Consider the following 15,305-nt stretch of genomic DNA (forward strand, 5'->3'; position numbering starts at 1 on the left):
TCCAGCCTGGGTGACAGAGAGTGACTCCGTCTCAAAAAAAACCAAAACCAACAAACAAAAAACACCTAATCAAACCCCAAACAATAATGGGGCCAGAGGTCAACTAGCTCAGGAGTGAGTGGAAGCCTCACTCAGTCTGGGGTTCCCCTGCTCCGGACAGGGGCACCCCTCCCTCCAGGCTCCCTGGGGCCAGCATGAAGACAAAGTCCACTCCCCAGCCTAAGGGTTGGGTGTCTCTCCCTGCCAAGCTCTGGAACCAGATAACTAGACGCAGCCCTCTGAGATGCAGCTTCCATGCTGGGCCCTTTCTTGGCTTCCAGCCAAGTGTGGCTGACACAGGTATGAACGCGAGGCTGCAACCGGCCCTACGGATCTCTGGGGTTCCATTGCTTGAAATCAAATTATGGAGGCTGACCCCAGTGCACATGAAAAATTAAATGGAGTGGATTTTCTCAATGTTCAGGCTTCCTCCCTTGCATACTTGAACATTTGGTGCCTATCGATCTCTGCATGTTTACTCCAGGCTCCAGGGCCAGTGGTTCATGACCCGCACGGACCTCCACGCGCTCCACTCCAGTAAGTGAGCAGGTTCCAGGTTCCCTACCCCAAGGGAAGAGCCTGTTACGTCCTGTTGGACCTGAATCAAACTCCCTTTGTATCTGTTTCAGTATCTGTCAAACAGTCCCAGATCCCAAGGCTTATCTGAGGCTTATCTGAAAAGAACATCTCCTGCCTGTTTTAAAGGCCAACTGCATGAGAACTCCCACCTGGCCTGGCAGAGGCGAGATAAACCTGCTCCACCCTGAAGCCGGCTCTGAACTAGTGGACTCCAATCACGGCACACAGGAGGACAGACAGGGTGGGTGGGAGTGCAGAGCCGATGCCTGCAAGGCGAGCGGTCGCAGAGCACGCGTGTGCCCACTTTACCTATACGTGTAACCGGACACATGGGCGTGGCACCTGCAGTGTTCAGGGAGCCAGAGCTCAGCAAAGGTCACTGTTCTTCTTTCTTGATGCAGGTGAACCTGTCCTTGGTATTCAGCCCAAGTCCTCAGGGGTGGGGGCTCACACACTCTGCCCACCCAACCCAAGGCCATGACCACAATCTAGACCACCTACCCACACCGAGCTGCGGGCCAAGTGGAGGAGACATCTGCAAACGCTCTCTGGTGTCTGCACTGAGCTAGGGGGCAGGTGGGCTTCCCTGGGGGAAATATCTAGAACCATGGGCATGATGACATGTCATAGTATGAAACGGCAGGGCCACTAAGAAGAATGTTATAGGACCGTCATTTAATGAAAAAAATCAAATGGTGAAACATGCCACAACAGGCACAAACCTTCTGGACAGTATGTAGCTTGGGCTGCTGTGATGCAGTGGCATGGTCTGGGTGGCTGATAAACACTGACTTTCCACAGTTCTGGAGGCCACGGCTCCAGGCAGGTTCGGTGTGTGATGAGGCCCACCCTGGTTCACAGACAGCACCTTCCACAGAGCACCCACATGGTGGGAGGGGCAAAAGAGTGCCCTCAGGGCTCTCCTAAGGGCAGTAACCCCACTGGAGGAGCTCTGCCCCCTCATAGGGCACTAGTCCCACTGGAGCTCCGCCCCCTTATAGGGCACTAATCCCATTTGAAGAGCTCCGCCCTTGTGACTAGTCACTGCCCAAAGTCCCCCCTCCTAATGCAGTCATGGTAGGGGTTAGGATTTCAACCTAGGGATTTGGGGTGGGGCTGAGTGAAATGAGCCTGACCCAAAGGGACAAATGGAGGTCCCTCCATAGAGACACGAAGTAGAAGCATGGGTGCCAGGAGCTGGAGGGAAGCAGAAAAGGGGTTGTTTAATGGGAACGGTTTCTGTTTGGGAAAATGAAAGCTTACTTGGATAGTAATGGCTGCACAACGAGAACGTACTTAATGTCACTGAAATGTGCACTTAAAATGGTTCAGGCCAGCCTGGGCAACACAGGGAGACCCCGTCTCTACAAAAGATAAATTTAAAAAGTTAGCTGGGTGTGGCAGTGCACCCCCGTGGTCCCAGCTACTTGGGAGAGGGGAGGATCACTTGAGCCCAGGAGATTCAGGCTGCAGTAAGCTGTGATTGAGCCACGGCACTCCAGCCCCGTCTCTAAAAAACAACGGTTAAGATGATCAAGTTTACGTCATGTGTTACCACAATAGAGAAGAGTGCAGTAAACTGAACAGAGAGTTCCTTATGACAGAAGTACAAAGAAAATAGGGTGTGCTCTCGTGAGGAACGGGCTCTACATAAGTGGGTGTGGAAGAAAACCATAGACCATGCCTGTGCACGTGTGCAGGGGTGTGTGCGTGTGCGGGGGTGTGTGCGTGTGCGGGGGTGTGTGCGGGGGTGTGCGCGTGTGCGGGGGTGTGCGCGTGTGCGGGGGTGTGCGCGTGTGCGGGGGTGTGCGCGTGTGCGGGGGTGTGTGTGCGTGTGCGTGTGCGGGGGTGTGTGCGTGTGCGCGGGGGTGTGTGCGTGTGCGCGGGGGTGTGTGCGTGTGCAGGGGTGTGTGCGTGTGCGGGGGTGTGTGCGTGTGTGCGGGGGTGTGCGCGTGTGCGGGGGTGTGCGCGTGTGCGGGGGTGTGTGCGCGTGTGCGGGGGTGTGTGCGTGTGCGGGGGTGTGTGCGTGTGCGGGGGTGTGTGCGTGTGCGGGGGTGTGTGCGTGTGTGCGGGGGTGTGTGCGTGTGTGCAGGGGTGTGTGCGTGTGTGCAGGGGTGTGTGTGTGCGGGGGTGTGTGCGTGTGCAGGGGTGTGTGCGTGTGTGCAGGGGTGTGTGTGTGCGGGGGTGTGTGCGTGTGCAGGGGTGTGTGCGTGTGTGCAGGGGTGTGTGTGTGCAGGGGTGTGTGCGTGTGTGCAGGGGTGTGTGCGTGTGCGGGGGTGTGTGCGTGCGTGCACAGAAGTCTCTAGGAAGCCACAAACCCAGCTGTTCACAGTGGCTACCCTGGAAGTATGATGTGAGGCAACTTACTATACGAACTTGTTTTGTTTGAATGTTGTTCCTTACAGTGAAAAAACAAAAAGTTTAAGAAAACAACCGACACGACAGAATACTCATTCCAGACGTGACTACAGGGCATGATGTAATCTGAATCACCATCACTTGAATCAGCAGAGCATCTGTGTGAAGGCAGCATACGGTGTTTCCCTCAGAGCAGCCCCATTCCTCAGCGGCAGGGACACAAGGACCCGCAGGCCCTGCTTTCCGTCCGAGCACAGCATGCCCAGAGGGACCAGCGGGGGCTCCTCAGCAGAATTTTAGATTTGGAAGAAGGTGCTCCAGTCAGGATGCGAACATGGACCCTCACAGGCTGGGTGAAAAAGGCTGTCATGCTGTGAGAGGTCGGGCCGTGACCATGCAGCAATCGGAGAGAAACTGCACACCACGGACACTGCTCTTGAAAAGAGGATGATTTACTTGCTTCTAAAACTGACAGGCTGCACTTGTCCTCTCCAAGCAGAGGTGTGAGGCAGGGGCAGCTGGTTCTCACTGGTCTTTGAAGTTGGCCTTTCTCTTTCCACAAACGCGGTCATACCTTCTTTCCGGTCATCCTGGTAGGAAAAGGAACAGAAACAGAGCTGGACACGCAGTCTCCTCACAGAGCCTGATGCCAATGTCCATCCGTGTCTCCCTGGCCCTGACTCACTCATGCTCACAGGGGCCCAGGGGGCCGGGGAGGGGACTCAGCGGCAGGAACACCTGCCCAATCAGAGCTGGGCCTGGGCGCGGGGATTTTCACCGCCTCTCTTCACCAGTCTAGGTGACGGTCATCCAGGGGCCACTGTGAATGTCCAAGAAGCTCACATCTAAAGAGCCTCAGATGCACCCATCTTGGTCACTCACCAAGTCATCAGCTGGATGATGGGTGACCTGTATCAGGGGCTACTCTGTGTTGGAGTAGGACATGAGAACTCAACTCTGCATCTGCTTTTCTTACACTGTGTGCATGTGTCCCCAGGTGTGCGTGCACACACACACATGCATCTGTACCCCTTCCTCAGGTGCCCAAACCACTTTTAATTTTTATTTTATAGAACAATTAAAACACCGAAGTATGACTTTCTCCCAGTGAAAGACATGAATTAAAATGGTAATCTGGCCGGGTGCAGTGGCTCACGCCTATAATCCCAGCACTGTGGGAGGCTGAGGCAGGCAGATCACTTGAGGTCAGGAGTTCAAGACCAGCCTGGCCAACATGGTGAAACTCTGTCTCTACTAAAAATACAAAAATTAGCCAGGAGTGGTGGTGGGCACCTGTAATCCCAGCTACTCGGGAGGCTGAAGCAGGAGAATCACTTGAACCCAGGAGGCAGATGTTGCAGTGAGCTGAGATCTCACCACTGCATTCCAGCATGAATGACAGAGCAAGACTCTGCCTCAAAGGGAAAAAAATAAAAATTATGATGGTAATTAGTGGAATTACTTTAAGTTACTGGCAGAAATCTTATAAAATATTGCTCTAAAGCTTCAGCTTATCTTATTAGAATACATTTGAGCCTATTCCAAATAATTGGAATGATCTAAAAAAATCATGGGTAAAATGAATTACATTTTTTTTTTTCAGACAGAGTCTCACTCTGTCGCCCAGGCTGGAGTGCAGTGGCGTGATCTCGGCTCACTGTAACCTCCGCCTCCGGGGTCAAGCGATTCTCCTGCCTCAACCTCCAGAGTAGATGGGATTACAGGCACCTGCCACCACACCTGGCTAAGTTTTTTGGATTTTTTAGTAGAGACGGGTTTCGCCATGTTGCCCAGGCTGGTTTCGAACTCCTGAGCTCAGGCAATCCACCCACCTCGGCCTCCCAAAGTGCTGGGATTACAGGTGTGAGCCACTGCGCCCAGCCTCATTTTTTAAAAAAGTATTTTTTTTGAGACGGGGTCTTGCTTTGCTGCCCAGTTGGACTCCAACGACCCGCCTCAGCCTCCCAGGAAGCTGGGGCTACGGATGCTCGACACCCACCTGGCTGAAACTGCATTTTCAATAAAGGAGCTGCTTGAGGATGCAATTCATAGACCTCACATAACAGGAAAAACAAGAAAAGCCCCTGTAAGGTTCTGTACTTTTGAACTTCCACATGCTCTACTTTTTCCTAACATCAAGACCCACTGATAGAGCAAATCTGATCTCGTTAAAGGTGAGGCTGGCAGTTCTGACCAGAAAGAAACCATACTTAATGATAAAATTTAAAAGGAAATTCCCAGCAACTTGTGTGACTGCAATTTGCTTGATTCTCCGGTTGAACACTGTTTACTCACGGTGGCAAAGGTTGAATAAAAGAGTTTCTTCTCCAACTTACTTCCTTCTGTTAATGTCATTTCAAAAGCTGAAAAACAAAGTCCCAGAGTTATGAACGGAGATATTACATGCAGAACTTTTCCTGCATGGTGACAGGAAGCCTTCCTCACTGAGCCATGCACAACTGTGCTTTCGATGCGGCCCTGCCCTGCGCAGGCTTCCATGGTGCCGCCCTTCTCGAAGGCAATGCCCCAGTGGAGACCTGGCAGAACCAACAGCTCTCCTATGGCCCCCGAACGTCACACTCGGGTGGCCCAGGGCCCCAAGAAGGGAGAGGAACTGGATGAAAGGTGAGATGGCAAACTGTGCCCTTGAGGAGAGGCTGTGAGGCAGCAACGGGGCTGCAAACAGAGAAAAATAACCAAGGATGAAAACCAGGAAGGACAGCACGGGAGCCAGAGCTGGGCTCGGCCGGCACCAAGAATGCCTTTGGCTCTGCTCATTCCAGGCCCCTTCTTTGCACGAGGCCAAGCAGAGCAGATCCGGGTGCGCAGATGGAGGAAGGCGCTGTGGTTCCAGGGCTGGTGAAGGCATCCTCTCCGAGGGGAGCACGACCTTGCCAAACGCCTTGGGCGACAGCAGCCTCCATTTTTTCAAAATGCTCTCCTCACCGTATCCTGCCTCAAGCCAATGGCAAGCCGGGGGCACGGCCACACCCTCGAGATAAACGTACTCAGAGAGGTTAGGGGACCTGCCTGGGGCCACCCGCACCTATCTGGACTCAACCAGCTAACAACCATCTCATTCCACATGCTGAGAATAAACTGTGACATTAAAACTTGAGCATTTCTGAGGAGGGGAAGTTCAGATCCACTTCCCTGGCAGAGGGAGAACTAAAAGGGATCCAGGCCAAGAATGAACAGCATGGCGCTGGCCTGCAAGCCTGCGTAGCCACCTGCCAGGCACACACGCAGCCACCAACCCCAGGTCCTGAGAGGTGAACCGAGCCTCCCCATGGGCGAGACCACTCTACTTTTGGGACCTCTGCTCCCTTCTCAGCCTTTCCCTGCCATGGCCAGCTCTGTACTGCCCTCACCTCCCAGGCCTGGCTCAGTTCTTGGGCCCTGGTACAAAGGGGAGCTGGGAACATCTCAGCAGAGTTCCTGAGTGTGTGACCAGAAACCACAACTCTACAGACAGCAGAACTGAGACACTGAGAACCATTTCTGCCCAGGAGGGCTTAAGGTATATTCATTTGGAGCCAGAAAGCCTGCTGCTCAGGAATACTCCTGACAGCCACGGAGACTTCTCCAGTTTCTCTTCCTGGCGGGATCCCCTACCTGCATTCACTGATTCTTTGGCCATCGCTACTATAATTTTAGAATTGCTGGCAATTTTTTCTGCACACTGGATGGCTTCTTCCACCAGTGTCTCAACGGGACAAATCTTGCTCACAAGACCTGAAACACAAGAAAGTCGATGAGTGATGTGCAGAAACAGCACTTGTCTATTCCTTCTCGAGTGAATGGCTGCCGGGAGCAGCGTGGCTGGAGCACCCCAGCCTCTGGACGCTAAGCAAGGGCGGCTTCCACCCAGGAAGTGCCGCACGTGCCCCTTCCTGAGTGCTGAGTGCTCTTGGCACCGCGGTCACTGTGCTCTCAGACATGTGGGCCAGGCTGTCCACAGCTCCGACGGCAGAGGGAGCCAGACACGGGGACAGTGATCACCAACAGGGCAGTGGGAGGACTGGCCACTGAGGCCTGGAGATGCCCGTTGCTTACACTGGACTTTGGGGATGCAACTGCTGGGCTGTTATTCTGTACCAGATACTTACATGTGGTTCCACTTCCGTACATACAGTACTTCAAGATGTAGAAACAAAAGGCAGTCAGTCTTCTCCCAGGTCCTCAGGACCCAAAAGCTCATGCAACCACCATGGGGACACCTGGATGCCACCCGGGGTTTCTGTGGGGCTCCCACGAGGGGGACACCTGGATGCCACCCGGGGTTACTGTGGGGCTCCCACAAGGGGGACACCTGGATGCCGCCTGGGGTTACTGTGGGGCTCCCTCGAGGGGGACACCTGGATGCCGCCTGGGGTTACTGTGGGGCTCCCGCGAGGGGGACACCTGGATGCCGCCTGGGGTTTCCATGTGGCTCTTGCGGGCAGCCCCAACCCATACCTGCTTGCTTGGCGTCCTGGGCTGAGATCCGGTCACCGGTGAGGACCATCTCCATCGCCAGCGACTTCCCAACAGTACGGGTAAGTCTCTGGGTGCCACCCGCACCTGCGGGGAGGGGCTGGTCATGGCTGGCACTGTGATGAGTGAACCCAAGAAGACATCACAGCTGTGCAGCCAGCAAGTTCCAAGGGGCTTAGGATAGGCCCTGAGACAAGGTCCAGGGGTCAGAGGCCTGGCAGCACAAGAGCCCAGGAACATCAGGGGCAGCAGCCCCTTTTCAAGCTCAGGCCCCACATCTGGTGCTCCCCTGTGGGCAAAGGATTACCCAGGTGCCGAGGCAAGAGACTGAAGACATAAACTGTTTTGGTATAATAAAGAAAACAGAATAACAATAGGCATAATACAAATTAGATATAGAGATGATCATGGACAATTATCAATCATTATTATAAACATTATTAATCATTAGCTTTTATATTACTCTTTGTTCCATTACTATATAACCTGGGAATAACCGGCGGGTACAGGGTCAGGTGCTGAAGGGACATTGTGAGAAGTGACCTAGAAGGCAAGAGGCGAGCCCTCTGTCATGCCCGCGTAAGGGCCGCTTGAGGGCTCCTTGGTCAAGCGGTAACGCCAGTGCCTGGGAAGGCACCTGTTACTCAGCAGACCGTAAAAGGGAGTCTGCCTTTCCTTGGAGGAGTCAGGGAACACTCTACTCCACCAGCTTCTTGTGGGAGGCTGGATATTATCCAGGCCTGGCCGCAGTCATCCGGAGGCCTAAACACCTCCCTGTGGTGCTGTGTTTCAGTGGTCACACTCCTTGTCCACTTTCATGCTCCTCCCGTACTCCTGGTTCCTCTTTGAAGTTCGTAGCAGATAGCGGAAGAAGAAATAGTGAAAGTCTTAAAGTCTTTGATCTTTCTTGTAAGGGCATAGAAGAAAATGCTGACGTTTGCTGCCTTCTCTCTGCTTCAGCTACCTAAGAGGGAAGGGCCCCCTGTTCTAAGATCACGTGACTTGCTTCACCTTGTCAATCACTTAGAAGATCCACCCTCCTTACCCTGCCCCCTTGTCTTGTATGCAATAAATATCAGCGCGCCCAGCCATTCGAGGCCACTACCGGTCTCTGCCTCTTGATGGTACTGGTTCCCCGGGCCCAGCTACTTTTTCTTTATCTCTGTCTTGTGTCTTTATTTCTTACAATCTCTCATCTCCGCACACGGGGAGAACACCCGCTAAGCCCCATAGGGCTGGACCCAACACTCCCCTAACACCCTGACATTGGATCAAGGTGGTGGCTCTGTGGGGTCCTCCCCAGCCTCTGTGGTCAACATATTAGAAGCTTATAGGCCACCCTGACCCCAGGCACTGGTCCCTTATAGTAGCAGCTGTTCTAGGGATCAGACCCTAAACAAACGCGCCAAGCTCACAGCTCAAGGCCTTAGAATCAGCCTGGTCAAATTCAGAAGGCAGCGAAGGGCGCCCTGAGTGCAGCTGCTCCCCTCAGGGTCTCAGCTCCCTCCTGGCTGCTCGGCCTGGGCCCACCCTTCCTACCAGGCCCACCCTCAGGGTCTCAGCTTCCTCCTGGCTGCTCGGCCTGGGCCCACCCTTCCTACCGGTCCACCCTCAGGGTCTGAGCTCCTTGCTGGCTGCTCGGCCTGGGCCCACCCTTCCTACCAGGAGGACCCTGGGGTTAGAGGGTGTTTCTCTCTGCCAAGAGCCCAGGCCCTTCTCACGGGCCTGGGTGGGGGGTCTGACTCCCCACCCTGAACTCAGGCCATGTGACCTCCATGGCCAGTGAGACGGCAGTGGGCAGAGCTCCCAGTGCCACCCAGGGTCACCATGTTCTCTCTCTGCCATGGACACGAATCACAAGCAAGAACTGTCGTGGTTAGAAGCCAGTGTTGGCCGGGCGCGGTGGCTCATGCTTGTAATCCCAGCACTTTGGGAGGCCGAGGTGGGCGGATCATGAGGTCAGGAGATCAAGACCACGGTGAAACCCCGTCTCTACTAAAAATACAAAAAAAATTAGCCGGGCGTGGTGGTGGGCGCCTGTAGTCCCAGCTACTCGGAGAGGCTGAAGCAGGAGAATGGCGTGAACCCCGGGAGGCGGAGCTTGCAGTGAGCCGAGATTGCGCCACTGCACTCCAGCCTGGGCGACAGAGCGAGACTCCGTCTCAAAAAAAAAAAAAAAAAAAGCCAGTGTTACCCAGGACCAGCCTCTCCCAACACCATCGGATGTGGGACCCAGGCACAGTCACAGGAGCCAGACACAGTCCCAGGACTCTGAGGCTCCCCCCAAGCTCTGTCACAACCACTCTAGCCTCTGTGGCTATCCACAGAGGGACCACTGACCAGACATGGGGCTGCCCATCCAGGGCCTCTGGTCAGATATGAGCTGTGGGCCCTGAGACACAGGCAGATTTTGAGTAATTACCTAAGGCATCTATGCCAGAGACAGTGTCACTCTTTACCTGGGATGGTTCCTAGTAAGATCTCCGGCTGTGCAAACTGGGCCTTCTCACCGGCATAGATGATATCACACATCATGGCAAGCTCACAGCCCCCGCCAAACTGTAAAACATTTGGCATCAGGAGAGTCTTACCAGGGGAACCCAGTCAGAAATCACTGCTTGCTTATTCAAATTTTCCATTTAAAAGAAACAGTGTTGGGGGTATGGCAAAGACTAACATAGTGGCACCAAACTAGATAATTGCTATGATAAGTTAACTACAGATGGTTGATGCTGTTTACCAGGGGCTGGCAAACATTCTGTAAAGGGCCATGAGGGTCTTACAGGCTCTGCTGTCACGACTCAACTCTGCTGCTGTGGCCGAAATGCAGCCAGAGACTAGGTGCACAGGTGGGTGTGGCTGTGCCGAGAAAACTCCATCCGCAGACCCCTGGCTTACACGGAAGGGAGCGTCATGAAATGATCACATTGCTTCCCTATAGGCCAAGATCAGTCTCAGCACTGCAAATAGTCCCAGGACACAGAGCTTTTAAGGGGAGCAAAAGAAGCGAGTTTATAGACGTAGCCAAAGCCAACACCTCTCTTCCAAAAGGCTTGCTGGGGAGAAGCTATCAGGTGAACAGCCATGAAAAAGCAGATGTCAGGAGATGTCCTCTCCACACAGTTCCTGGCTCGTTAGCACCATGAGGCAGGAAAGGAGGCTGCTGGCCTGGGAACTAAAGGCCTCTTCAAAATAAAAATCTGTTATGCTGTGTATGCACAGCACAGTTCCTTCAACCACGAGAGGAGGAGACTCTTGGCAGCAACACTCACGGCATAGCCATTGACAGCAGCGATGACTGGCTTCTTGACCTGGGCGAGGTGGTCCCAGTGCTTCAAGAACTTGCTGGAGTAACAGTCCTGGAAACTCAGGTTCTGCATTTCCTTGATATCAGCTCCAGCTAGCAGAAGTGGAAAGGAGGTTCCGGTTAGCGGAGAGCAGACAGCCCACCCGTCCTATATCCCCCAGACCAACAAGGAGCTTCGGAGCACACCAGACACAGGCACTGGGGTTGCTGGGCACGGCTGACACCAGGCCATGTGGACAGCTGTAGGGACGCTGTAATGCCAGCTGTAACAGAAGTCACGCAGAGGGGCCCTGGGGCAGGCGGCAGGTACGAGGGAGGCGCCCACAGAGGCTGGGCATATTCTCAGGGCATAAGCCCTCGACACACACAAAGCCTGACTGCCAAGGACCTAAACCCCTTTGAAGAAGCTATTTTGCCGGTGGAGCACGTGCGGCTCCGGCATACACAGAGCTGCTCATGCAAGCCGTTCCCATGACCGTCTTCACTCGACATTTGAGGAAGTCCCCAGTCGCGTGCCTCTGCCATCACAGAGGTGCAAGTCTGTCTGGAGGTTTCTCCCAAGGCCACACGTGCCTCCCACGTCTGCCCAGACACAAAGGCCTTCACTGCTGCGTGTACCTGCAAAGGCCTTATCCCCGCCGGTGACGACAATGGCCCCCACGGCCGGGTCCTCCTCGAAGGCCTTCAGGGCCTGGTTGAGCTCGTCAATCAGGCCAACGCAAAGTGCGTTGAGGGCCTTGGGGCGGTTCAGTTGGATCAACCCCACAGTGTTATTCTTCCCTCTTTTTTCTGCGATGATGTACTCAAAGTTAGCACCTAGAGCAAGAAGGCAAAAAGGGGTATCAAACTGGGGAGAGTGGGGGAAGGGATGTGGCCCCACCGGTGGATACAGTGTGACCCCAAGAGGCCCTCTGAGGGCTCCCTGCCCAGTCCCCAGTGGCTCCAGGTGTAGCTCTCAGCCACAAGGATAGATGGTAGCCTTGGTCCATTGTCTCTGCTTTCACATGTGTTTGAACATGTCCTAAAGAAAATCCCCAGGCCGGGCACGGTGGCTCATGCCTGTAATCCCAGCAATTTGGGAGGCCAAAGCGGGCGGATCACAAGGTCAGGAGATTGAGACCATCCTGGCTAACATGGTGAAACGCCGTCTCTACCAAAAATACAAAAAATTAGCTGGGCGCGGTGGCTCACGCTTGTAATCCCAGCACTTTGGGAGGCCGAGGCGGGCGGATCACGAGGTCAGGAGATCGACACCACGGTGAAACCCCGTCTCTACTAAAAATACAAAAAATTAGCCGGGCGTGGTGGCAGGCGCCTGTAGTCCCAGCTACTCGGAGAGGCTGAGGCAGGAGAACGGCGTAAACCCGGGAGGCGGAGCTTGCAGTGAGCCGAGATTGCGCCACTGCACTCCAGCCTGGGCGACAGAGCGAGACTCCGTCTCAAAAAAAAAAAAAAAAAAAAAAAACAACAAAAAATTAGTCGGGTGTTGTGGCGGGCGCCTGTAGTCCCAGCTAGTCAGGAGGCTGAGGCAGGAGAATAGCGTGAACCCGGGAGGTGGAGCTTGCAGTGAGCTGAGATCACACCACTGCACTCCAGCCTGGGCGACAGAGTGAGACTCCATCTCAAAAAAAAAAAAAAAAAAGAAAAAAAGAAAAATCCCCAGCACAGAACACAGCCCACAGCCGCTTTCCTTCTCCTAATATGCCTTGGTCAGCTCTTCCCAGGACACCACACTGGAGACAGCCCTGGACTCTGCTGAGACAAGGCACCGGGAAACACCTTCTTTCAACAAATGCCAAGAGGTGAGGGGGTGTAAGCCAGCTCCTTGCACTTGGTTGGTAGTGGTCCCCCGGGCCCAGCTGCCTTTTATGTCTTGTGTCTTTATTTCTACACTCTCTCGTCGCCGCACACGGGGAGAGACCCACCGACCCTGTGGGGCTGGTCCCTACAAGAAGGTGAACCTGAAAAGACAAAGGTAGCCTGTGTGTTGGGTGCTTGCCTCTGTTAGTGGCAAAGCAGGGATCATAGTCCCTGTGCTATGGGTTTCGTTTTTTTTTGTTTGTTTTTTTTGAGACTGAGTCTCATTCTATTGCCCAGGTTGGAGTGCAGTGGCGCAATCTCGGGTCACTGCGACCTCTGCCTACAGGGTTCAGGTGATTCTCCTGTCTCAGCCTCCCGAGTAGCTGGGACTACAGTCACACACCACCACACCCAGCTAATTTTTGTATTTTTAGTAGACATGGGGTTTCACCATGTTGGCCAAGGTGGTCTCAATGACCTCAGGTGATCCACCTGCCTCAGCCTCCCAAAGTGCTGGGATTATAGGCATGAGCCACTGTGCCCCGCTGTATCCTGTGAGTTTCTAGGGGTAACTGGAAGATCAGAAGTGAAGTGTCTGGCAGCAGTGCCTGCCATGCAAGATCCAGGAAAGGGTTGCTGTCAGGGTGGAGAAGCCGAAGGCCAAGGAGAGCTTAGGGATGAAACCAACACAACTCAGCGGTCCACTGGATACACAGGGTGAGGGAGGAAGAAGAAGCAAGAGTTCTTCCCCAGCCCAAGGCACGGCCCAAGATTCCTCAGATATTAGAGCCAGTGATGGCCGCTGGTGAATGGGGCCCCAGGTGAGCCACGAGGGAGGAAGAGGGCACCCCCTGTGGCTGGGGAGGAGGTGTCAGCTTTTCCCTTAGGACCCTCTGAGGGGCGGCCCTGGTCAGGAGGCACCCAGGACAAAATGTACCTGCATCTCCTGTTCTCGGGCTGGCCTGCTGCACAGGGGCTACACCTGCTCTTAGAGCCGAGGGAACACCTGGGATTTTCACAACCCCCACCATACGCCCAGTTGGCCAGAGGTCTTGGCATTGGGGCAGTACCAGCCAGCCGCCGGGCCTCCCGCAGGGCGTGGCCTGGTGAGAGTGGCCTCCTGCAGAGCCAGGCGGGGGGTGGGGGTGCAGGCCAGGATCAGGTGGGTGGTGTCGGTGCGGGTGGCGGGTGGTGGGGGGTGTTAAGCCTGGGTCAGGCTGTGGGTGCGGGTCAGGTGGGGGGTGCAGCACTAGGCGAGGGGGGTGTTGCAGGCCTGAACCAGGCAGGGGCTGCGGGTCGGGGTCAGGTGGTAGGTGCGGAGTCAGGCAGGCGAGTGCGGAGTCAGGCCCTGGGGATGCGGGATCGGGCGGAAGAGGGCTGCCGGGCCAGGCCGGGGGTGCGGGGTCAGGTGGGGGGGTGCGGGGTCAGGCGGAGTGCGGTGCGGGTAGGGTTCAGGTGGGGGATGCGGGGTCAGGCGGAGTGCGGTGCGGGTAGGGTTCAGGTGGGGGATGCGGGGTCAGGCGGGAGGCGGGTGCGGTCTGGGATCTGGTCTGGGCGTACAGGTCGGAGTCAGGACGAGATTCGGGCCGCCAGCTCTCACCGCGCACTCACCCGAGGCGAAGGGACGCCACGCGGGAGAGCGAACCGAGGGCCTCAGCGGGCCGCGGACGCAGGAGAGCAGGACACGCAGGGCGGCCATGGCGCTCTGGACTACTCGCCCGGCCCCGCGGAGCCGCCCCCTCGCCCAGCCTTTCAGGGCTCGCTCCGCCCACAGGCCAGTGCCGCGAGACCAGGCGGCCCTCGCGAGATCAGCGCGAGCAGAGCAAGCGGCGCGCTCTCCTCCAGGCCCCGCCCCAGGCCCCGCCCCAGGCCCGAGCTGCCGCTCGCAGATCTAAGTCCGAGGGGCGTCCCCGGGACCCCGCCCTGGGCTGTGACCAGCGCCCTCCAGGCCCCACCGCAGTCGCCCGCGCCCCCGCCCCAGCCCTCGGGGTCCCAGCTGACCCCGGGGAGACCGCGCGGATGCGGAGGCGGAGGCAACGGCGGCGCCTGCCGGGCTCTGCGCCGCCTCCCCCCGCCCGCCCGCCCGCGTCTGCAGCAGCAGACACAGCGCGCCCAGGCGCAGGGCCAGGGCACGGTGGCAGCGGCGTGGGCACTGAACGCCACATTAGGAAGAGTTTTATTTTCAAGTACACAGGACTTCAACAGATTTAAATAATAAAATTTTGATTCATTTAAATTATTTTATTTATAACTTTTAAATATCTAGACAAGTATTGTGGAGCATCCATTTGTGTACTTGCCCGGATTCTGCAAATGCCAGGGTGGAGATAATGCCAGGGTGGAGATAAAACCATCCTGGATAAAATGGAATGGAAAGCGAAACCGATATTGTGACTGGTGGAGGGTGTCCAGGTTCTTGACGTCTTGAACAAAGAACTGGACAAAACGCACAAAGCGAGGAAAGAAGGAAGCATCAACAAAAGCGAGATTTATGCAAAACAAAAGTGTGGCCAGGCGCGGTGGCTCAAGCCTGTAATCCCAGCACTTTGGGAGGCCAAGGCGGGCGGCAGATCACCTGAGGTCAGGAGTTTGAGACCACCCTGGCCAACATGGTGAAAACCCCCTCTCTACTAAAAATACAAACATTAGCTGGGCATGGTGGTGCACGCCTGTGGTCTCGGTTACTCGGGAGGCTGAGGCAGGAGAATTGCTTGAATCCGGGAGGCCGAGGTTGCAGTGAGACGAG

The 15,305-nt window shown here is 55.5% G+C and overlaps 1 protein-coding gene across 1 annotated transcript; it reads right to left on the minus strand.

The window, feature by feature from the left end:
* Positions 1-3,084: 3,084 nt before the first annotated feature.
* Positions 3,085-14,318, minus strand: LOC115834410 (enoyl-CoA hydratase, mitochondrial-like). The gene is given in 9 exon segments (XM_030809157.1): positions 3,085-3,533; positions 3,536-3,566; positions 5,272-5,339; positions 6,592-6,711; positions 7,435-7,539; positions 9,912-10,011; positions 10,725-10,852; positions 11,378-11,575; positions 14,171-14,318. Coding segments are annotated over 9 exon segments (870 nt in total). The 5' UTR covers positions 14,259-14,318; the 3' UTR covers positions 3,085-3,501.
* Between the last annotated feature and the right edge of the window lie 987 nt (positions 14,319-15,305).

Source organism: Nomascus leucogenys, unplaced genomic scaffold (assembly GCF_006542625.1).
Source record: "Nomascus leucogenys isolate Asia unplaced genomic scaffold, Asia_NLE_v1 001904F_20583_qpd_obj, whole genome shotgun sequence".
NCBI classification, from domain to species: domain Eukaryota; kingdom Metazoa; phylum Chordata; class Mammalia; order Primates; family Hylobatidae; genus Nomascus; species Nomascus leucogenys.